Source organism: Haemorhous mexicanus, chromosome 1 (assembly GCF_027477595.1).
Source record: "Haemorhous mexicanus isolate bHaeMex1 chromosome 1, bHaeMex1.pri, whole genome shotgun sequence".
Lineage (NCBI taxonomy): Eukaryota > Metazoa > Chordata > Aves > Passeriformes > Fringillidae > Haemorhous > Haemorhous mexicanus.
In genome coordinates, this window is record NC_082341.1 from 1,074,671 (window position 1) to 1,096,703 (window position 22,033).

Genomic DNA, 22,033 nt, shown 5'->3' on the forward strand with positions numbered 1-22,033 from the left:
CACGTCCGACCCCGAAATCTCTTTATTGCAGCTCCGCTGGGGACAGGGGGCGGCGGGACAATCCCTGCAGGGACGCGCTGGGAGGGGGCCGAGGCCGCGGAGGGGGGCCCGAGGATGATGATGAGGATGAGGAGGATGAGTGACCTGGGTTGGTGCCAGGGGAGCGGGGCTGGGCGCTGTCACCGGGCTGCTGCGGGGAGAAATAAAGGGGGGGGTTTCACTCCAGAGCCAAAAAAACCCCCGAAGTGAGGGGGACGCGTGTGCCACCCCCAGGATGCGCTCCCGGAGCCCTCACCGGCTCCCGGCCGCACTCCACCATCGACAGCGGCACGTCGGGCAGGAAGGTGAACACGGACACCTGGGCCGAGCAGCGCTGCACCTGCGGACAGAGCGACCTCAGCACGCCGGGGACCCCCTGCGCCCCCGGGTTTGGGGGTCCCACCCCACGCTCACCCTGCCCGGGCGGCCCCGGCAGCCGCGGGGGTCCGGGGCGGGCTTGGGGCAGGGCGGCTGCCGGGCCGTGAAGTTGATGCTGAAGTGGGTCCCCCAGTCGAAGCTCTGCCGGGAGAAAAGCTCCGTGGGGCCCCGCACGGGATGGGTGCCGGAGCCGGGAGCACCCCCCGCACCCCTTTTCCTACCGTCCGGGCCACTCCCAGCAGCCGCAGCAGCCGCAGCTCCTGCCCGTGCGTCTCCAGCACGGAGCGCGCCAGCTCCCGGGGCGCGGGCATGGCCGGGGGCACGGCCGGGGCCACGGCAGCGCCCGCCGCCAGCAGCACGGCCCCCAGCAGCAGCGCCATGCGGGCGGCACCCCGGCAATGAGCCCCCGCCTCGGCAGCAGCGCCGGGCTCGGGCTCGGCCCTCGGCTCGGGGCCCCCGGCTCCGGCTCCAGGATAAACAGCGGCCCCCGTGCCGCGGGAAGGGATCGGGTTGCCGGTGTTTTCCTTGGCCCGGTGCCGCGGGGGAGCGCGCCTGGACCTGCAGGGGATGCGGCGATGCTGGAGCTCGGCGGGGCCGATCTCCCTCCGCGGCCCCTTCCCTGTGCCTGCTCCCGGCTTCTTGGCGCACTGGTCCCACCGCGATCCTACTTCTCCCGAGCCGGGAGCCACAGCATCCTCCCGCTTCCCACAGAGAGAAGAACCAGGAGCCCCCTCCCCTCTCCCAGTTTCTTTACACGATTTGGGGTTTTTAAAATCCCTCTCACCCTGCTCAGATTCATCCAAACACCCCAGGCCCAGCTTTTCCCTGGATTCAGGAACACAGTTTACTGAGGACTGCACTGTGTGCATCCTGCTCTCCCAGTTTGCCTTCCATGGGTGAGCAAGTCTCATTTCCCCAAAATTCAGGATTTTCCTGTTGCCGTTGGAGCTAGGAGCTCCCCTTTCTCCTCGCTTCATCCACAATGAAAAAGCAAAAAAATCCCTGGGGAAGGAATCCCGGGAGACACCTGAGCCTCTCGGGATCCCTGGGCCTGGGAACAGCGCTCTGGAAGCCCTGGGGCCATCAACAGCCCTGGGGTCAGGAGAGCTGCTGCTCTTTCTTCCAAAGGTATTTGTTCCAATATTCCCACTCCTACGGACACAAGCCCCAGGTGGGAGATGGTGGGAGAGAAAAGGGATAATGGAACACCAGGAGAACAGCTCACCAGAGCTCCCTTTGCCCATGGAGACCATCGGGAGGGGTCCTGGAGAAGATGCCACAGGCAACAACTTCATTCTGATCGTGTTTTTTCTTATTTTTCCTTTTTAAAGTCTGAGCAGCACAGAAAAGTCCAAAGGATTCCCATTCCTGGGAAGCCAGCAGTGGATAGATGTGGGAGAAATGGATATGTCCTGATAGATCACATTGATAACCAGATATGCTCATTATAGACCCTAAAATATACACAGTACCCCAATATAGACATCCACATGTACAGCCAGAGTCAGTCCCAGGGATGCTGGCAGCAGGAGCAGACACCAGGAGCGGGGCTGGGGGGCACATCCCGCTCCTCCCAGCCCCTGGAACACCGGGATGGGGCCAGGCACGGGGGGAGATCCCAAATGCCTGGCAGCTGGGATGGGGTCACGTTCCTGCTGCCTGGCCCTGCCTGCCCGGAGGAGGTATGGCTGTGCCCAGGGTGGCACGGGAAGAGCCGGGCACGGAGAGCTCCGGAGGGACGGTGGATCACGGATCATGCAGGACAGGGGCTGAAGGGCTGATGCAGGGAAGATGCTGCCAGGCAGCTCTTTGGCTCTGCCAGCATTCCAAAGTTTCCTGGCACAAAACCCATGGCAAAGACCTTTCCCAGCAGAGCACGACACACCACGTATTTTCCTTGCCTCTCCTAAAACATCCCAGCCTTTCTGTTCCAGCTGCCTCTTAGGCTTGGAAAATACCTCAATAATTAATTTAAAGGACATCCTGATAATCTATTTTCCATTCTGAAACCCTCAGGCTGTTGCCTTGGAGTCGTTTCCATCCATCCTTCTCTAGAGCTTGCCCAAACGATCCTGGTTTAACTGAAGTTTTCCTCTTCCTGGTTTCTCCATCCTGTGGCTCTTGTGGAGAAGTTTTCCACATCAAGCTGAGGAAAGCACGAGAAACTGGGGGTGTCTTGTGTAAGAAGCTCCGGGAAGTGACAGTGCCGTGTTTGTCCTCTTTGGAGACCCCCTGTGCAACCAGGACCCCCCAAATTGCTGCTGGTGCCCCTGGGAGGGCTCAGGGGGTTTTGTTGCTCCCAGAAGGTGCAGATGGATTTTCCAAGTCCTTGAAGTGGCCGTTTTTATGTCACAATGAAGCCTGGCCCCCTCCCCCAGCCCACAACGGCACTTCCCAAAGGTGCAACCGCAGGAAAACCGACGATGGGTGGATGGATCCGCTCGGCCTCGGCTCTGGGGGAGGCCGAGGAGTCTCTGCTCGCACATAAACTCACCACATTTCACCCTTCAGGACCTTCAGCCCAAAAACTTACAGGTGGGGATTACTCTCAAGTCAAGTTTGTGTTCGGATCGAGCACCTGGAATTCCTGGCACGCTCGCTGCAGACGAGACGCCCCCCAAACCCAAACCCAAACCCAACCCCAACCCCCCCGTGTCAGATGGTGAGGAGCGGCACGCAGCCCACGCCCACGCCGCCCTCGTGGCACACCATGGGCGCCATGAACGTCCAGCGGTTGCTCTCGGGGTCGTACATCTCCACCGAGCTGAGGTTGGACTGTCCGTCGTAGCCGCCCACGGCGTAGAGCCGGCCGCAGTTGGCCACCAGGGAGACGCGGCTGCGCCGGGTGTTCATGGGCACGATCAGGTACCACTGCTCGGCCGCGGAGCTGTAGAGCTCGGCGGCGCTCAGGAAGCCGGAGCCGTCGTAGCCGCCGCAGACGAACATGCGGCTGCCCAGCGCGGCCGCGCCGTGCCGGCACCGCTTGTTCAGCATGGGCGGGACCGCGTGCCAGCTGGACGTGTGCGGGTTGTAGTACTCCACCTGCCAGGGGGCACGAGCGCTGTCAGGGATGCTGCTGCTGCCTTGGGAATCGCCCTGGGGCATTCCCCCGCCCCACCCCGGGGTGCTGGCATTGCTGGGGCACCTCCAAAGTGGGGCAGTTTGGGGTTTGTCGTGGTAAATCAGGGAAGGGAAGGGTCTGGAGCAGCAGGAGCGGCTGAGGGAGCTGGGAGGACTGAACAGCCTTCAGTTAAAAGTTTGGCTGTTATGGGATGGTGCCTGAAGGGTTTGGGTTGGAAGGGACCTTAAAGCTCATCCAGTGCCAGGGACAACCTCCACTGTCCCAGGCTGCTCCAAGCCCGATTCAGCCTGGCCTGGGACACTTCCAGGGATCCAGGGGCAGCCACAGCTTCTCTGGGCAACCTGTGCCAGGGCTTCCCCACCCTCACAGGCAGGAACTACTTCCCAATATCCCACCTAATCTCCCCTCCTTCAGCTCAAAGCCATTCCCTGTGTCCTGTCCCTCCACGCCTTGTCCCCAGTCCCTCTCCCCAGCTCTCCTGGAGCCTCTTCAGGCCCTGCAAGGGGCTCTTTGGAGCCTTCTCTTCTCTCCCAGCCTATCTCCATATCCAAGGGGCTCCAACCCTCAGAACACCTCCATGGCCCCAAAGGGATAAATGAGGCACTTCTCTTCCCCCTCAGGTTTTTCTGTAATGGGTGGAAGTGACACAGTTTGGTGGCACAACCACTCGGGGCTGTTTGGATGCCCAGGGACAGGACACGGAGCCTTCCAGCCCCAGCTGAGGAGCAGAGGCTGAGCCCTGCCCAGGCCCTTACACTGTTGAAGATCTGGAGCCCGTCGTGCCCTCCGGACACGTAGATCCGGCCCTCGAACACGGTGACTCCGGCAGCGCTGCGGTTGGAGCTCATGGGGGTCACTGCTGTCCACCTGGGAGGGAGAGGGGAGAGGTCAGCAGGACTCCCACAGATCATTCCAAGCTTTTCTAGTGCTGGATTCTACCATCTCTCCTTTGCCCACTCCTTATTCAAACCATTCTCACAGCCCAAATGCCCAGCGGTGCCAGGACACGGAACGCCGGAGGGGAACCTGGAAAAGCTCTGGGACCCCAAGGGCTCTTACTTGTTTGTTTCTGGAGAGTAGGACTCCACTGAGTTGAGGGATGAGTTTCCATCGTAGCCACCACACACGTAGATCTGCCCATCCAGCACCACTGTTCCCATGGCACTGCAAGGAACAGCAGGACCCTGTGAGGTGGCTGGAGGTGCTGTCACCCTGTCCCCAGTGCTGTGACCCCACACACTGTGCCTGTGGCATCCCACCAAACTGCTTTTTCCCTGGATTCACCTCCAAACTGCTCAGTCCCACCTGACCTCTGAGCTCACAAAGGGGAAAGGTGCTCATGGCAGGAGCACCTCAAATCCTGGGTGTGGATTTGGGCTGCTCACAAGAGAAAAAGACATTGGGGGGCTGGAGTGTGTCCAGAGAAGGAAATGGAGCTGGGAAGGGGCTGGAGCAGCAGGAGTGGCTGAGGGAGCTCCAGAGAAACCTGGTGAGGGGCATGTACACCCTCCACCCCTGCCCTACACAGCCTGGGCCAGGGCTGGACAACCCTTTCCAAGCGGAATTTTCCCTGTATCCAACCTGAACTCTCCTGGCACAGCTTGAGGCCATTTCCCCTTGTCCTATCCCTGTTCCCTGAGACCAGAGCCCAACTCCACTAACCAAGGAAATCCCAGCTGCCTCCACTCTGACCCACTTCTCCTTTCCCATTTCCCCCCCCCCCCCCCACACATCCTGCCAGGTGCCCACCACCTGCCACCCCACTCTTCCTCCAAAATAATTTCTCCTTGCCTTTCAAGAACCACTCTTCCTCACACCTCCTTTTCCCCTGCTTTTCCAGAAGTCTCCTCGCTGTGAGCTGCACCTACCTCCTCTTACTGTTCATGCTTTCCACTTTGGACCAGGAGTCGGTGTCGGGGTTGTAGACCTCCACGGTGCTGAGCCTCAGCTGGCCGTCGTAGCCGCCGATGGCGTAGAGCAGCCCGTTGAGCACGGCCACGCCGACGCGGCTGCGCGCCGTGCCCATGGGCTGGCACTTCTCCCAGCGGTTGGCAATGGGGTCAAACACCTCCACCACGTTCAGGGAGTCGCCTGCATAGAAATTTGCTACTCAAATTAAAAGAGGGAGACCTGATGAAGCCCTAGGATGGTGAGGGGGGTTTAGAGGGGTGCCTAAAGATGGGGTTGGCATGGGGAATTTGCTGGCTTTTCTTTGGGAAAATATCTGGGGAAAGATTCAACAAGGCCAAGTGCAAAGTGCTGCACCTGGCTCCCTGGAAGTGTCCAAGGCCAGGCTGGACAGGGCTTGGAGCAGCCTGGGACAGTGGGAGGTGTCCCAGTGGAACGGGATGATTGTCGCTATAGGACACAAAATAAAACAATGTGGACATGCAGCTCTCCAAGCCAAAAAAGAGGGTGTTTAATTTCTGACTCTAACATTTATAGATTTCCAAAAGTGACAGTGGATTGGAGGGTGACAGTGCCACCTCTCCAATGACACTGGACAGATGAACAGTCCATCACATTTCTACTCCTCCATAAAAGAATGCAAACCACTAAGTTATTTACATAAAGTGCGTGAGAAAGTTCCTTACAAGAATCTAAACATCAGAAGGCTCAGAAAAACTTAAAAAACCAGGATGATAGGATGATCCTTAAGGTCCCTTCCAACCCAGACCATTCTGGGATTCTCTGTCCTATCCTGGGCTCTCACATCCTATTCCAGCCTTCCTGCTCCCCAGAGACATTTCCCAGCCACATATCCCTGCTCACCCCCAGAGACGCCACTCTGAACAATTCCCATTGTTCCCACACTCCAAAAGATCGGGGAACACTTCCAAGCTCTGCCGGGCTCTGCATGAGGAGCCTGGACACGTTCACTCAGTGGAAGTGGCACCTCCACTGTCCTCCAAGGGGCAGCAGAGACCTGCAAGTCCCATCTGTGGTGTCGCTGCTTCCGGGGAGTGCAGCTTCTCCGGAGAAGGGTTTTCCTTGGTCACTTTCTGTTCCCTTTTTATGTCACGGTGAGGCTCATGCCAAAGTGCTGTGATCCCACAACACCAACAACATTGTGAAGATCCCTGCAAGTCCTGCTTGGGGATCCAGGCCCATCAAACTCTTTAGGAATATGTCCTAAGTAAGCCCCACCTGGACAGGATTTGAGATGGAAGATGTTAAACTACGGGCACAACCACCCTGAGAGTGTCACCGGAAGGATCAAAGTGCTGCATGGAGGAGGAGAAACTGCTCCACGCTTCCACAGGAGGGAATTCCAGCATCCCATCATCCCCCCAGGCCCTGGTGGTCTTTCCACTGCAAGGTACCTGCTGAGTTGAGTCCCCCCACGGCGTAGATCAGCCCCGCGATGGACGTGCAGCACCGCGGCCGCGTCTTGAATGCCGGCAGGTGCGGCCGGCGCTCCGGCATCAGGTGGTAATCCTTGGCCTCGTCCACCAGATCCCTGAAATCCAACGGTGGAGTATTAGAGAGGAGATCTGACTGGCTGGAGGCTGAGATTGCAGGCTCTGACATTGCCTCCCTGCTGGCCCCAAGGCTCACCTGCACTTGTGGCAGCAGCGGACCAGGTCGTCCTGCTGCACGCGGTCGGTGAGGAACTGCGGCCGGCAGAGCGGCAGCCGGATCCGGGACAGCAGCTCGGGCAGGAAGGGCTCCCTCTGCTCTCGCTCGAACCTGATCCAGGCCAGGGCAGCTTCAAACACCTGCCAGGAGACAGCAGGGGCAAGGGGGATTGTGGGGGTTGTGCAAGTGGATGGGTGTTGGATTTTCTGACTCAGAGATGGAGTAACTGAGAAATGTTTTAAAAACTTTTATTCCATTTTTACTCTCATGTGAAGAGTGAGACAATACAGATGTTATAATTCATGCCATTACAATCAAAACCCACCTGTTTCCTAATTACAATACACTGTAAGTGTGTCTTAGCTTATCAACTTTTACCACACTACACTCTAAATACTTTAAAGATAATCATCTAAAACTACCCCTCGTGAGTCCTACATCTTTCATAGCTCTATTTCTCCAAAATATCCACTCTTATTTACAAAACTATCCTTCAAAACTTGTTTCTAGTTCCATTTCTCTCTCAACAATATCCATCCCTATTCCATGGCATTTCTGAGTCAACATTTCTTATCTCAAGGTTTACATACAAATAGATACTATGTGAACCTTCTGCCAAACTTTAAAAATCCTCTACAAATTCATTTCTCACAGATGGGAATGAAATGCCATGAAATCATGGAATGGTTTGGGTTGGAAGGAACATCAAGGATCATCCAGTGCCACCCCCTGCCATGGGTAGGGACACCTTCCACTATCCCAGGCTGCTCCAAGCCCTGTCCAACCTGGACCTGGACACTTCCAGGGATCCAGGGGCAGCCACAGCTGCTCTGGGAATTCCATCCCAGCCCCTCCCCACCCTCCCAGCCAGGAATTCCCAATTCCCAAGCTCCCATCCATCCCTGCCCTCTGGCAGTGGGAGCCATTCCCTGGGTCCTGTCCCTCCATCCCTTGTCCCCAGTCCCTCTCCAGCTCTCCTGGAGCCCTTTCAGGCCCTGGCAGGGGCTCTGAGCTCTCCCTGGAGCCTTCTCCTCTCCAGGGGAACATTCCCAGCCTGGCTCCATGCAGGTTTCTTTCCCTGCCTCTGACAATCCTGATCTCCTGTCCCGTGGGATGGGACATTCAGCACAGAAGCTTGCAGGGAGATGAGGGAGCTGCAAGGAGGATTTTGGCCGAGGAGGTGGCACAAAACACAAAACTGTGTTGATTTAGTGACAGAAATCTGCAAACTGGGAAAGGAGACTGGGAATGGTGCTGCTCCATGAGAAACCAGGAGACAGGTTTGATGACAGGGCTCCATCTCTGGATGACTGCACTGGAGACACCTGGAGCTGAGCTGGTCCCTTCAGGCTCCATCCCAGACACTGCAGGGGACAGTGAGGCCCCTCTCTGAAGCCCCACTGGATGACTCCAGCTACAAAAGGATCCTGGTGCCCTGGTCCCAGTTCGATTTGGGATCCACATTCCTGAGTTCACAGGACTCCCCATTAAAGTTACTGCAAACTTTAAGACTGACCAGAACAAAGTCATCAACTCTTTCTTGCATAGAGGCATCTGGAGTCTCTCCCAACACAATTCCCAAACTTTCCAGTGCAAAAATGCTTCTCCAACAGCACCACAGGGATTAAAAACCCCAAACCAATTTTCTTCTACTCTGCAGGGCGCTACTGGAATTTCTGAAGGGTGGGGCTGGCAGTTGCCAGGGCAAGGGGACGTGTCCCCAGGATGGACTCTTTGGATCCTACCTGCTCTGGGAAAAACAGAGTGAGGAATTCTTGGTATGACACAGGAATGCGGCTGGAATGTGGGGCAGATTCCCCTCCCTCCCTCAGCCTGATTAAAGAAGCACATTTCTACCCTACAAGGAGAAGCTGGAGGTCTGCTCTGCCTTTGTCACCTCCTCAGGAACAGCAGGACAGATTTCCAGGCTCAAGGACAGGCTGTTTTCCCTGCTCACTGTCAGCCCACACTGATGGATTGTCAAGGCTGTGGAACATCCTAAACTCCTCTCACTCCCACAAACTCCCTGACAGGAGGGTGCAGCCAGGTGGGATTCCAGCTCTTCTCCAGGGGAACAAGGGACAGGAGGAGAGGAAACAGCCTCATGTTGTCCCAGCAGAGGTTTGGGTGGGAATTTGGAAAAATTCCTTCATGGGAAGGGCTGTCCAGATGTGGCACAGCTGCCCAGGGCATGGTGGCGTTCCCATCCCTGCAGGGATTTGAAAGCCATGTGGATGTGGCACCTGGGGACATGGCCAGTGGTGGCCTTGGCAGTGCGGGGGGAAGTGTTGGACTTGATGCTCTCTGATGGCTTTTCCAACCTCTGTGATTCTGTGATCCTAAAAAAGCCCTGCCTTCTGTTTCTTTAGGAACAAGTCAGTCTGGAGCAGGCACAGAGAACCATCACAGCTCTGTCCAGCACCTCTGAGTGTCCCCACTGTGCCAGGACATCTCAGCTCCACTCAGCCCAGGAACAGGACAATTCCCATTCCCGTTCCACTCCCAAGCAGCAAGAAACCCCTCAAGGTCAAACCTTCCTTGGCCAAGCCCTACACCAGGTACCCACCTGCTCTTCAGACTTCACGTTGAGCTCATCCCTGGAAACAAGCTCCAGGACATCCTCCAAGGGCAGGGCCAGGAACTCCTCGGACATGGAGACCTCCACGAAGTGCTGGTGGATGAAGCTGTTGGCAGCGTCGTAGAGCACCGTGCACATCATGGTCTCGGCAAACTGCCGGACACCCAGGCAGTTCTTGGGATGGAGCCTGCAGAAGGGGAGCAGGAGAGAACAGGAATGCCAGGTTAATGGAGGAGAAGATGACTGCTCTTGGATCCCTGGGAGTGTCCAAGGTCAGGTTGGACATTGGGGCTTGCAGCAGCCTGGGACAGTGGGAGGTGTCCCTGCCATGGCAGGGGTGGAATGGATGGGATTTTAGGTCCCTTCCAACCCAAACCATTCTAGGATTCTGGGAAGCACAGGAGGACACTCAGTGCAGTGGAAGATGTGTCCTGTTCTCTCCAGTGATGGCCCATTCCAGCTCACCCAGCAGCTGACCTGCACAGGGAGCTCCAGGTGAATCCAAGGCAGAGCCACAGGATGGAAACACAAATGTTCCCTTGTCCCTGCCAAAGAGGCATTGGATAGATCCAGGTGGCTCTGGGAGCATCCACAGCTTCCCTGGGCACTGTGCCAGATCCTCCCCACCCTCCCAGACGGGAATTCCCAATTCCCAATCTCCCATCCATCCCTGCCCTCTGGCAGTGGGAGCCATTCCCTGTGTCCTGTCCCTCCATGCCTTGTGCCCAGTCCCTCTCCAGCTCTCCTGGAGCCCCTTCAGGCCCTGGCAGGGCTCTGAGCTCTCCCTGGAGCCTTCTCCTCTCCAGGGGAACATTCCCAGCTCTCCCAGCCTGGCTCCAGCCGTGCAGCAGCCCTGGGGCCTCCTGTGGATCTCTGCAGCAGCTCCAGGTCCCTGTGCTGCTGGGTGGGGAACTGTCACATGAGGGTGACTCTGAGGGCTTGGTTACAACACAGCTGCCTAAAAATATCCCAATTCTCAATTCCACTCGAGAAGGAGAGCTCAGTGTCCATGTCCCAGCTCTCCAGGGTGGCCAGAATCCACTAAGTTTTGGTTATTAACCAAACTGGCAGCTGTGCACTCAAAGCCAGGACTTCACTTAGGACAGCTGGCTGCTCCTGGTGGGTTTGGGAGAATTTTGGTGGCCAATCCCTGTATTTGGTGGGCGTGTTTGACATCACACCAGAGAATGCCCTGAGCAGCTGCAGAGAAGCCAGGCTGGGAAAAGTGAACACATCAGACTCCCTGGCAGGGCTGAGAATCCATGTGGAATGTGGACAAAGAGTATCCCAGCTTTCCATTTCCACACTGTGCTGCTGGAACAGCCTCACAGCCAAACACCAGTGAGGAAATTGAAAAACCTGGGACCAGTTTAGGGCTGTGCCACAGTTTCCTGTCCAGCTCCTGGGCTGAGGCACTGTGTTCCTCCTCTTTAGCACACATGGCAGCAGGAAGGGCAATTCCTGCCAGGATGGGCTCTCAAAAAGGGAAATGTCTCCTCAGTTTTGCTCTGAGTTTTGATTCTGTGGCTGTCCAAGGTCTCTCACTGTGTCTCCATAAAGGAGTGATGGGTTATTCTGAAGGGACTGAGAGTGGTACGAGAAGGGGGCATGGCTTCCACTGCCAGAGGGCAGGGATGGATGGGAAGGAATTCCTGGCTGGGAGAGTCGGGAGGCCCTGGGATGGAATTCCCAGAGAGCTGTGGCTGCCCCTGGATCCTTGGAAGTGTCCAAGGCCTGGTTGGATGGGGCTTGGAGTAGCCTGGGACAGTGGGAGGTGTCCCTGCCCATGGCAGGGGAGGATTGGGATGGGCTTTAAGATCCCTCCCAACCCATTTAGTGTTCCATAACTCTACAGATGCCAAGTTTTGGGATGCACACTCCTCATCCTGCTAGAAGGACGCATTCTGCTCCTCCCAAGCTGGACACAGTGACATAACCTCACTGCTGCTGGGGAGCAGCTGGAATTCCCCCAGGATCCCCCCAGCCCCACTCACCTCTCCCTGAGGAAGGTGCAGCAAGCGTCCTTGATGTTCTGCAGCTGCAGGAAACTCGCCCCCATGAGCAGGGACTGCACATTCTGCTGGTCTATGGCCAGGTGACCGTTGTAGGCAAAGTTGATCAGAGCCTCCAGAGCACTGAAAACAGGGAGAAAGGGCAGAAAATGCACTGGAGTCCAGCTGGGATAGCACTGCCAACAGCAGGATGCTTTGTGGGATCCTCGCACTGGGAACAGGCTTTGAGCCTTGCACACGCAGCGAGGCAGGGCAGTTGTGGTCCCTGGGGTTTCCCCTGGGAGTTTTACCTGGGATCCATGCCCTGCATGACAATCTCATCCTGCTTGCACTCCATCATGTCGTTGGTGAACATGGCGTGGAAGTAGGGGATGGACGCTGCCAGCACAATCCGGTGAGCGCTGAACTTGTGGTCCCCCACCTAAAGCAGGGAGAGCAGGGAGGAGAAGGGATCAGCACCAGCCACTGCTCCAGGGAGTCCCTGCAGCTGGGACAATTCACCTGTGCAGAGCTTTGGAAGGAAGTAGAGACAGGACCTCTGAGCTGTCTTTGATGTGATTTATTTTCTTATCTTCTACAGAGGCAGGAAGGGTGAGCTGGGCTCACACCTTCACTGCATGGCTCAGAAGGTCACAGGACTCTTAGTTAAAGACCTTTTAAGGATTTATTGACAATAAAACACTGCCAACAATGATATTTATGTTCTTGACCTTCAATATTTTGTCCTTCAATATTATATCCTTAATTATATCCTAAATATTAATATTATATCCTTCAATCTTCTGTCTTATGCTAGAGTGTGAGCTTTCTTAGCCAGCCATGTTATGGCACACAAACCCACAGTACTGCATTCTAAACTCCTTGTTTACCTCTGTAACTGCTTTTATTTTTTTCTATATTTTAAACTCAAAAACCTCTAAACTTTCCTTTACTTAGCTCAACATGTCTCTGCTTTAAACAACAAATCCACATTCTCGTTTCTAGCACCTCAGTTGGGAAACTGGGAAACCTTTTCCAAGGTCTCAGATCAAATCCTGGGTTTAATTCTAAAATTTGGCTTACAGACCCAAAGTTCTGAGAGTTCCCTGCATTTTGGATTCCAACATGCAGCATCCCACGAGGGGATGGAGCTCCAGGCCACCTCCCTGGCTCTGGAGAGGAAGGAATGTTGGCAGAGCAGCTTCCCACCCTGACCTCCCACTGAGAGCACAAACTCCAGCCCGGACAGAGCTTTAGAAACACAAAAATACAGCAAATTTCATAAGGCAAGGCCATAAAGGGAAGTGATTCCAGAACCTGGGAGCTGCCAGCCCTCCCCACATCCCTGGGATTTTCCTTCCCTCCATCCCTGCCAGGTGAGGACTCTCTGTGTCCCCAGGTGCTGCTCAGGACAGGGAAATCCCTCAGGACACTGCTGGAGCTCTGGCTTTGGGAATTCCCAGTGGGAAGGGCTGGCACAGTGTAGGTGTTGTTGTATTCATGGAAGGGATGGGATCATGACTAGATTAAGAATGATTTATTCTTTAGATAACATCAGTCCCAAAGGTGATGAGATTTGTAAGATAGTAAGCAGTCAGCCACAGTCTAAGATGGTAATAAATTCTTTGTTGTAACAGTATATAATTTTCTAACCCAATGGACAGTTGTTATACAGTATGTTTTGCTTTTTTAACTTATTACCTTTATTTTTTTTCTACTGTAATGAGGATACTTTTGTCTAATAAGGTCGAAATTACATGTATACACATATGTTTCTATTATAATATCTAAACTCTTATTCTATATAGTCATATTACTGCATTATTATATTATAAAACCCTTCATTATCTAATACATTTTCTTACTTATTTAAGGCATATTCTTACTTATAACTATAGAAACATAACTTATAGAAACATAACTTATAGAAGGTTATAGATATATATAACTTATAGAAACATAACTTATAGAAGGTTATAAATATATATAACTTATAGAAACATAACTTATAGAAGGTTATAAATATATATAACATATAGAAACATAACTAATAGAAGGTTATAGATATATATAACATATAGAAACATAACTAATAGAAGGTTATAGATATATATAACTTATAGAAACATAACTTATAGAAGGTTATAGATATATATAACTTATAGAAGGTTATAGATATATATAACTTATAGAAACATAACTTATAGAAGGTTATAGATATCTATAACTTATAGAAACATAACTAATAGAAGGTTATAGATATATATAACTTATAGAAACATAACTTATAGAAGGTTATAAATATATATAACTTATAGAAACATAACTAATAGAAGATTATAGATATATATAACTTATAGAAACATAACTTATAGAAGGTTATAGATATATATAACTTATAGAAACATAACTTATAGAAGGTTATATATATCTATAACTTATAGAAACATAACTTATAGGTTATATATATCTATAACTTATAGAAACATAACTAATAGAAGGTTATAGATATATATAACTTATAGAAACATAAGTTGATGATTTCCCTGTTCAGTGTCTGTACCTTGCTTTCCACATCAATCTAGGCTTCTTCTAAGGCTGTAATTTTGTGTTTGTGAGGATTTCTATCTTTCTGATTCCCACAACACAGAAGCAGGCACAGCCTGGGTGACCACAGGGACAAATGTGCTGCTTGGCCTGTCCCCATTCCAGCCTGGAGGCTCAGGAACCCCTCCCTGCTCAGCAGCTCCAGCCCATCCCTTGCCCACGGCTGAGGCCATGCCCTCAGCAGCTGCTCCTGGCCCAGCCCAGTGATTCATCAATAATAAATCCCATTATTGATACCCCTCCATGCTGCTGGGAAATCCCTTCCTGTGTGTCTCAAACATCCCAACACACAGAAGCACCCCAGTTTTCCTTCTGCTGCTTCTGAAAGGTGAGAGAACAAGGCCTCCTCTTATCTCTGAAATCCTGTAAGGAATTCACTCCAACTGGAGCAGTTCATTTGGTTTGTTTGGATGAGTGCTCCCATTCAGGCTGAGTGTGCAAGAAAAGCAACATTTTACTTGACTTTCATTTCCCCCTAAGCTCAAGCTGCCAAAAATCACAACTGTCCAAATCTCATTTCAGCTTTTTAATAAATGAAACGTGGTGCTAAAATTGAACAGGCACCTCTTAAAGTGAAACACCTGCTTCAAATGCATACAGTGACCTCCTATTTATAGGCAAAATTATCTTTATAACTAAAGATAACAGGAATTTCAACACCAAGGTTATATTTACTCAAGCCCCAAGCCTGTAGTGTGACCCAAGGAGGAGAAAAAGGCCCTTATTTCAGAAAGTAACTGTAATTTACAGAGCCCAGGTGGCAGCTCTGGGCCCCTCATGGCAAGAGTGACATTGAGGAGCTGGAGGGTGTCCAGGGAAGGGAATGGAGCTGAGAAGGAACTGGAAAACTCCTGAGGGAGCTGGGAAGGGGCTCAGCCTGGAGAAAAGGGGGGTCAGGAGGGACCCTGTGGCTCTGCACAGCTCCTGCCAGGAGGGGACAGCCAGGGGGGTCGGGCTGTGCTCCAGGGAACAGGGACAGGAGGAGAGGGAACAGCCTCAGGCTGAGCTCAGGGTGGAAATTGGGAAAATTTCCTCATGGAAAAGGGGGTGAGGCCTTGGAAGGGACAGCCCAGGGCAGTGGTGGCTCCCCATCCCTGGTGGGATGTGACATCCATGTGGATGTGGCACTTGGAGACACGGTCAGTGCTGGGTCATGGCTGGACTCAGTGATCCAAGAGGGCTTTTCCAACCTAAACCACTCCATGATTCCATGGCCCCAGTCCCTGGCCAAGGGTGGAAGGTTCCAGCAGGCTGCAGTTCCAGGGCTGCACCAGAGGAGCTGCCACCAAACAGCCTCATGATCTCCTACACAGCTGGGTCTTGCAGAGCAAACATCCCCAGGCATCCTGCAAGATTCCTGTGGGATAAGGACAGCTGGGATCACCACTGGGATGAAATCCTTTGGGTCTGGGATTGCCCAGTGCTGCCAGACTGGGAATGGTCCCTGTGAGCAGGAGATCCACGGAGCTGCAGCAGCAAAGAGCCTGGGAAATACTCCCTGGTGCTGGACAAGACAAAAGCTGGGATTCCTTCTCTTTGGAACTTGCTCCTGGAATGGTGGAGAGCCCTTGGGGAGATGGAGAAATTGGGATCTCTGCTCTAAAAGCACCATTGTGTTAATTTCATCAGTGCTTCATGGAGAGTCCCCAAGGAACAGCTGCATTTCCTGCTGCAGGCAAAGGACAGGATTTTCTGTGGAATATGGAAAATGCTTCCAAGGATGAGTCCATTCAGCTCATCCTCATATCTTCTTTCTCAAAGTACTCCCTTCCTCCAGAGCCAAAGGCTCTCCCTTTTCCATGACTAAATTAAAGCACTTTCCTGATGGAGTCACCTAAGGAGAAAGCGGGAAAGAGCTCATCCCCTTCCTGGTACTGATGCCTTGTGCAGGCTGCCCTGGAGCAGAGACTGGGCAGAGCTAAAGAATAAAGCAGGGATTGATTCCAAGGATCTCCTCCATGGATGCACCGTGGGCAGCAGCAGAGCCCAGCCAGGGCTGCACCCAAGATGACCCAAAATGGCCCCAAAATGCACGAGCGCTCCCGGGGTCTCTCCCTGGGATCAGCTCTGCTCCATTTGCACCTTGCAGTTCATTGTCCCAGCCCAGCTTTAGCCCAGGCACTCCCACCCTGCTTGTTTTTCTCTCTCCAGCCCACGGGGTTTGTGCTCCTGGGCTGGGATTTGGCTCATTTGTCCTTGGTGCCCAGCTGGAGCAGGAATTGTTTTGTCTCCCTGCTCTGTGCACAGAGCTCACCATGCCCTGGTGTGAAGCTCAGCCCCACACACTAAAGCAGCACAGAACCTGAAAAACATAAAAGCTAAAACCTGAGGCATCAATACCATTCCAGGATGTTCTGTTTTACAATTTATAATTTTAGGTCCTTTGCTTTTAAGGCAAAAGATTCTGTTTTCCAGAAGAAGGAGCGTTGCAAGCATCCCTCCTGAGCCCAGGAATCCTGGAATTCCCTTCTGAGTGGGTGACAAAGGAATCTGGCCCTGGACACCCCCACAGCCCCCAAATGCTAACAAATTCCAGGGCACAAGGAGCCTTTCTCCAAGGAAAGGGTGTAGGTGGGAGAAAGGCATTTCTGTGCTCCTGACGTCACCACCCTGCAGAGCTGAGAACTCGCTGAGTTTTGTGCTGCAGAGGTCTCAGAAAACCCCAAATCCATCTCTTCTGTGGGATGCTGGCACTGAGGGCACAGAGAGGCCAGAGCAGAAGCAGAGCTGGTGTCCAATCCATCCCAGCCCTGTTTTGCCAGGAAGAGGTAATGGGATGCAGCTGGATCAGGACAATCCCAAACACAAATCCAGGCTGGGGGGACAAGGGGGACAATGAGAAGGGAAGGATTTGGGGCTGTTGGAGGATAAGGAGCTCCACATTCCCTGGCCAGAACCCCCCCTGCCCTGGGCTGATCCCCCAGTGTGGACAGCAGGAAAGAGGGAATTCTGAATGGCTTCCCACTGCCAGAGGGCAGGGATGGATGGGATATGGGGATGGAATTCCCAGAGCAGCTGTGGCTGCCCCTGGATCCCTGGCAGCATCCCAGTCCAGGTTGGACTCTGGGGCTTGGAGCACCCTGGGATGGTGGGAGGTGTCCCTGCCATGGCAGGGGTAGCAATGGGGTGATCCTGAAGGTCCCTCCAGCCCAGAGCATTCCAGGATTCCATGAGAATGGTGACCAATTCCTTTGCAGCAGAGGACACGTCCCCTCTGGATGTACAACAAAGCCACACTCCCAGAGAATTCCCTGCCAGCTCAGAGAAACCCAACTGCTTTTTGGAATTCCAGTCCTTCCACTTCCCACATGGACAGAGAGCATCCTGAGAGGATCAGCTCCAGCCCTGCCCTCCTCAGTGCTCCTGAAGGGACAGCAAAAAGGAATTTTGTGTTATCCTGGAACTAAAAATCCTCATATTTTCTGTAAGAGGAGAGCTGAAGGCAGCCGAGAGCTCGGGGGAATCACATCCAGGCAGAATCCCAAAGAATCCCTGTCTGCTGGGTGACAAGGCTGGAATCACAGCCCCATCCTGCAGCTCTCCTGTGCACAATGCATCATCTGCTCCTCCAATTTCTCCCATAAAACAGATATTCCCTCTCTTTCCAGGCTTGTTTTCCTGGAGGATCTCCCAAACACGCTGCAACATCTGCAGCACAGCCAGGCACTGAGTTTCCAAGGATCCTGCTGGGATCAGGCAGGCAGCCTGAGCTGTCTGGAATTCCATTTATCCAGAGGCTCCTCCACCTCTGCATCAGCTCTCAGGGGTGCAACTGCTCCAGTCTGGGGGTTTGGAGTGAACAATCTGCTCTGGAAAAACTGGGATCAGGGTGGGAGAGAAGCCACCAGGGCTATGACCCGTTGGTGGGATTGTACACAAAGCAAATATTGTACCCTCTCCACAGCTGGGAATTATTTCAGTTTGCCAGACCTGGGTTATATTTTAGGAGACTTTTCTAATTAGTCTTGGAGTTAGTCATGGAAAAATGGCATTGGAGTGGCTCAGATCCACAGGAGGAGCTGCAGCAGCAACAGGAGCTCACATCAGCTCTGTCCAAGGATTTGGGGAGGCACAACCCTTCCCTCCTGCCACAGTTTGGCCAGGATTTCTGGAGGTGCCAGCCTGGCATTTGGATCATTCTCCCCTGGCTCCAGTGGGAGCCAGCAGGAGCTGGGAAGGGATTTATTCCCTGTTAATTTGTAAGGAAGGAATAGGATGGATCCGTTTGCCCTGGTTTCTGCATTCCAGCAGCCTCTGATGTGTCCCTGGAGAGCGCTCGGACCTTGGCCTGGAGCACAGACAGCACATCCCAGAAAACAAAGTTGCCCAGGCTGCTTTCATCCTGCAAGGATGAAACAATTCCAGAAACAATGCTCAGGAAGAACACCAGCACTGAGGGGCTTCTTTGTGCAGTTAAAGATCAGATCAGGATCTGCAGCTCAGGGAAGGATGGCCCCGAACGTGTGAGCCGGAATTCTCAGGGTTTTGCAGTGTTTAGTTGGGAGCTGTGAAGGGAAAAAGACTGGAAATCCACTAAAAATAAGGAGGAGAGGTTCTGAGAGAGGAATTCTGCCCCTTGGCTTGTCCACAGCTGGAGTTCAAAGCCTCAAACCCCACCAAATTAGAAGAAAAAAAAGCTCAGAGCCTCATTTCTGCTCTGTCCATGATTATTCCAGGCCTGGTGTTTCCCTGCCCCTGTGGAACCTCCATCACCTTTCCCATCACCACCAGGACTGGATGAGGAGGAAAGCACAGCTTCCCCTCCCAGAACACAACTGGGATGGGGATCAGCTGGGGAGAAGGGTTGGCTTGGTTATTTTATGGCCACACCAATGCCCAGCCCAGTGAATCTCAAAGAATGCAGAAATGTGGCTTTGCTAAGCAAAAATTCCGATATTTTTCCAAAGGAAAAGGACTAACCACAGCCTGAGGTGTGTCTCCTCCCTGCAGTCCATCCATGTGTGCTCCTAGCAAATGAATATTTAATTAAACATTTCAGAGAGGCTCCAAAGGGAACTCTGAGGGAACATCAGGAGCAGCCCTGACCTGCAGCTGTTAAAGAGACAGGGAGAGAAAAGAACTTCCCAAATCCATGAGCTGGAGCATTGGGCACATCAAGACCCAACTTCTGGGACAAAGGGGTGTTTGGAAGCTTTTTGGTTTAGAGATGGGGCAGACAAAAAGTAACAGGAGTGGAAAAAAGGGGAAGAAATTCACTGCAGTGGTGTGGGAGCATCAGGATCCACCTGGAGGTTCCTCTGGGGTGGACTTGGAATGCTTCTCAAAGCTTTTATCAGAGACTCTGGAATGGGCTGGCCTGGGAGGGACCTTGAGGATCATCCAGTGCCACCCCTGCCATGGCAGGGACACCTCCCACTGTCCCTTGGGCACTGCCAGAGATCCAGGGGCAGCCACAGCTGCTCTGGGAATTCCATCCCAGCCCCTCCCCACCCTCCCAGCATCCCATCTCTCTTTCCCTCTGAAGCCATTCCCTGGGTCCTGTCCCTCCATGCCTTGTCCCCAGTCCCTCTCCAGCTCTCCTGGAGCCCCTTCAGGCCCTGGCAGGGCTCTGAGCTCTCCCTGGAGCCTTCTCCTCTCCAGGGGAACATTCCCAGCTCTCTCAGCCTGGCTCCAGAGCAGAGGGGCTCCAGCCCTGGAGCAGCTCCATGACCTTCACATTCCTTCCTTATTCTGGGTAAGAATCACCCAAATTCTGTCCCTGCTGGAAACCCAGCCTGGATTTCCAGTGGGAAAACATTCCTGAGAAGAATGTTTGTGCTGGCTGAGTTTGGGGGGCCTGAGTGATCCAAAGCCACCTCCAATTTCCAGCTGGGACAAACTCCTGCTTAAAGCCCCAGCAGCTGGAGCAGCCAGGCTGTCCTGGGAATGGGGAGGGAATGGTTGCACTAATCCCAGAACCACCTGGGCACTGGGAGAGGAGATGGCCAGAGGCAGAGGCAGCACAAGGTGGGATATTTTCACAGCATGACTCAAGACAAATGAATGAAATGCTTGGAATTCCAAGCTGTGGGTGTAGGAGGGAAAGCTGGAATGCTTGAAACAACATGGACAGAGGACTGACAATGAAGCAGGTGCTTCTGGCCTCTGTCTTGGGGATTTTGGGAAGGAATTGTTCCCTGTGAGAGTGGGGAGGGGCTGGGATGGAATTCCCAGAGCAGCTGTGGCTGCCCCTGGATCCCTGGAAGTGTCCAAGGCCAGGCTGGATGGGGCTTGGAGCAGCCTGGGACAGTGGGAGGTGTCCCTGCCCATCCAAGGGGTGGCACTGGGTGATCCTTAAGGTTCCTTCCATCCCAAACTGGTCTGTGATGGTTTTGACCTTCCCTAATATGTTTTCAACCTCTGTAGGGATAAAGGGGATTTAAACAGCTCTTTGCTATGGAAAATCCACAGAAATGGATAATTATTCACAGGAATTTTAGAAACAATGGTGAGGAATTTATCCAAGATAAGACTGGGACCCTAAACCTCCTCCTATTGTCTCCCAGAAACGTGGGACTGCCAGGATCTGGTCATCTCCTGCCACACCAACACCCAGTTTAATCCTAAAACCACTGCACTCTGCATCCCAAACCACCTTCGCCACAGAACTCGCCCAGGTTCCAGCCCAGACTGTCACCAACATCACCCTGCAGAAGGAACGAGCTCTCCCAAGGAGGATCCCAGTCTCAGCCCCTCCTCCCGTGTCCATGGAATGCTCCCCTCCCCACAGCCCGGCAGGCCCAGCCCCCCGGCAGGTTTCAGGAGGCTGAGTAGGCAGGCAGCACCTTCCCGGTTAATTAAAGCGCAGAGTTAATTGTGCAGTGACTCAGAGCTGCGTGTGGCTCCCAGCCCACCAGCTCCTGCGAGTCTGCAATCCTGAGGGATTCCAGCAGCTCCTGCCTGCACAGGACACCCTGCCAGCCCCGCCGGCAGAGCCAGGGACACGATCCTGAGAGGGGATTAATTCCTTGGAATGCTAAGAAGGGATGGTCCCATGAGGGAACGGTTTCCTAGGTACCCGGAGGTCGGTCCCTAAACCTGGATCCACAGCCCCTCCGAGACCCCGCGGGGCTGGGGAGCTCCCACACCCCTGGCACCCCACCGAGGGGCTGTGGGGGCTCGCAGCTCTGTCTCTGCTGCCAAAGCCGTGGGAAGGGGGGACCTCAGCTCCTGCTCCTGCCCCCTTCATCCACCACCAGAGGGGTCTGGGGGAACTCCAGCTGCCTCCTTCCCTCTGGAAAAGAGACTGGGGGGGTCCCTCAGCCCCCGCTGTTAAGGGTTGGGGTCCCTCCTCAGGGGTCTGGGGGCTCCTCAAGAGCCCTCTCCAGAAGCTGAGGTCCCTCAGCACCCCCAGGAACGGGCATGGAGGGGGTCCCTCAGCTCCCCCTTCCGAGGCTGGGGTCCCTCAGCCCCCCTCAAAGGCTGTGGGGGTCCCTCATCCCCCCTCAGGGTCCCCCAGATGCTACCTCAGCCTCCCCCTCCCCAAAACCCGTGACCTCCTCAGGGGTCCAGGTCCCCCCTCAGTGTCCCCTCAAGGACCGGGGCCCCCTCAGGAGCCGGGGGGTCCCTCGAGGTCTCTGAGCCCCCTGAGGGGTCGGGGTCCCTCAGCCCCATCAGGGACCGGGGGTTCCTCAGTGTCCCTGGGGGCCCGAGCTCTCCCAGCCCCGCTCAGGCCCCTCCGGGCTCCGGGGCTCCCTCGCCCCCCCCCGCCCCCGGGGGCCGGGCCGCACCTTGAGCGTCACATCGCAGAGCTTTCCCTGCCGCCGGATCTCGCCCATC

The 22,033-nt window shown here is 54.0% G+C and overlaps 2 protein-coding genes across 2 annotated transcripts; both read right to left on the reverse strand.

Annotated features, from left to right (window-relative positions):
* Positions 1 to 4: 4 nt before the first annotated feature.
* LOC132339292 (serine/arginine repetitive matrix protein 3-like) lies at positions 5 to 1,286 on the reverse strand. Its single transcript, XM_059869491.1, has 4 exons — positions 639 to 1,286; positions 454 to 558; positions 296 to 379; positions 5 to 190 (listed from the first exon to the last, which is right to left on the reverse strand). The coding sequence occupies exons 1-4, from the start codon at positions 1,284 to 1,286 to the stop codon at positions 23 to 25; spliced, it is 1,005 nt and encodes a 334-aa protein (XP_059725474.1). The 3' UTR covers positions 5 to 22.
* Positions 1,287 to 3,072: 1,786 nt separating this feature from the next.
* On the reverse strand, positions 3,073 to 22,032 carry KLHL18 (kelch like family member 18). The gene is made up of 10 exons (XM_059869502.1): positions 21,985 to 22,032; positions 11,959 to 12,089; positions 11,651 to 11,791; positions 9,645 to 9,843; positions 7,058 to 7,218; positions 6,823 to 6,959; positions 5,368 to 5,590; positions 4,559 to 4,663; positions 4,255 to 4,366; positions 3,073 to 3,459 (listed from the first exon to the last, which is right to left on the reverse strand). The coding sequence occupies exons 1-10, from the start codon at positions 22,030 to 22,032 to the stop codon at positions 3,073 to 3,075; spliced, it is 1,644 nt and encodes a 547-aa protein (XP_059725485.1).
* Between the last annotated feature and the right edge of the window lies 1 nt (position 22,033).

Coding starts and splice junctions, on each gene's coding strand:
- LOC132339292 (XM_059869491.1), bottom strand. CDS start 1,286: ATGCACACAGTGCAGTCCTCAGTAAACTGTGTTCCTGAATCCAGGGAA. Junction 559..638: donor TGCTGGGAGTGGCCCGGACG/GTAGGAAAAGGG, acceptor TTCTCCCGGCAG/AGCTTCGACTGGGGGACCCA. Junction 380..453: donor GCCGGGGCCGCCCGGGCAGG/GTGAGCGTGGGG, acceptor CTCTGTCCGCAG/GTGCAGCGCTGCTCGGCCCA.
- KLHL18 (XM_059869502.1), bottom strand. CDS start 22,032: ATGGGCGAGATCCGGCGGCAGGGAAAGCTCTGCGATGTGACGCTCAAG. Junction 11,792..11,958: donor ATGCAGGGCATGGATCCCAG/GTAAAACTCCCA, acceptor CCCTGTTTTCAG/TGCTCTGGAGGCTCTGATCA. Junction 5,591..6,822: donor GGGGGGACTCAACTCAGCAG/GTACCTTGCAGT, acceptor ATTTCTATGCAG/GCGACTCCCTGAACGTGGTG.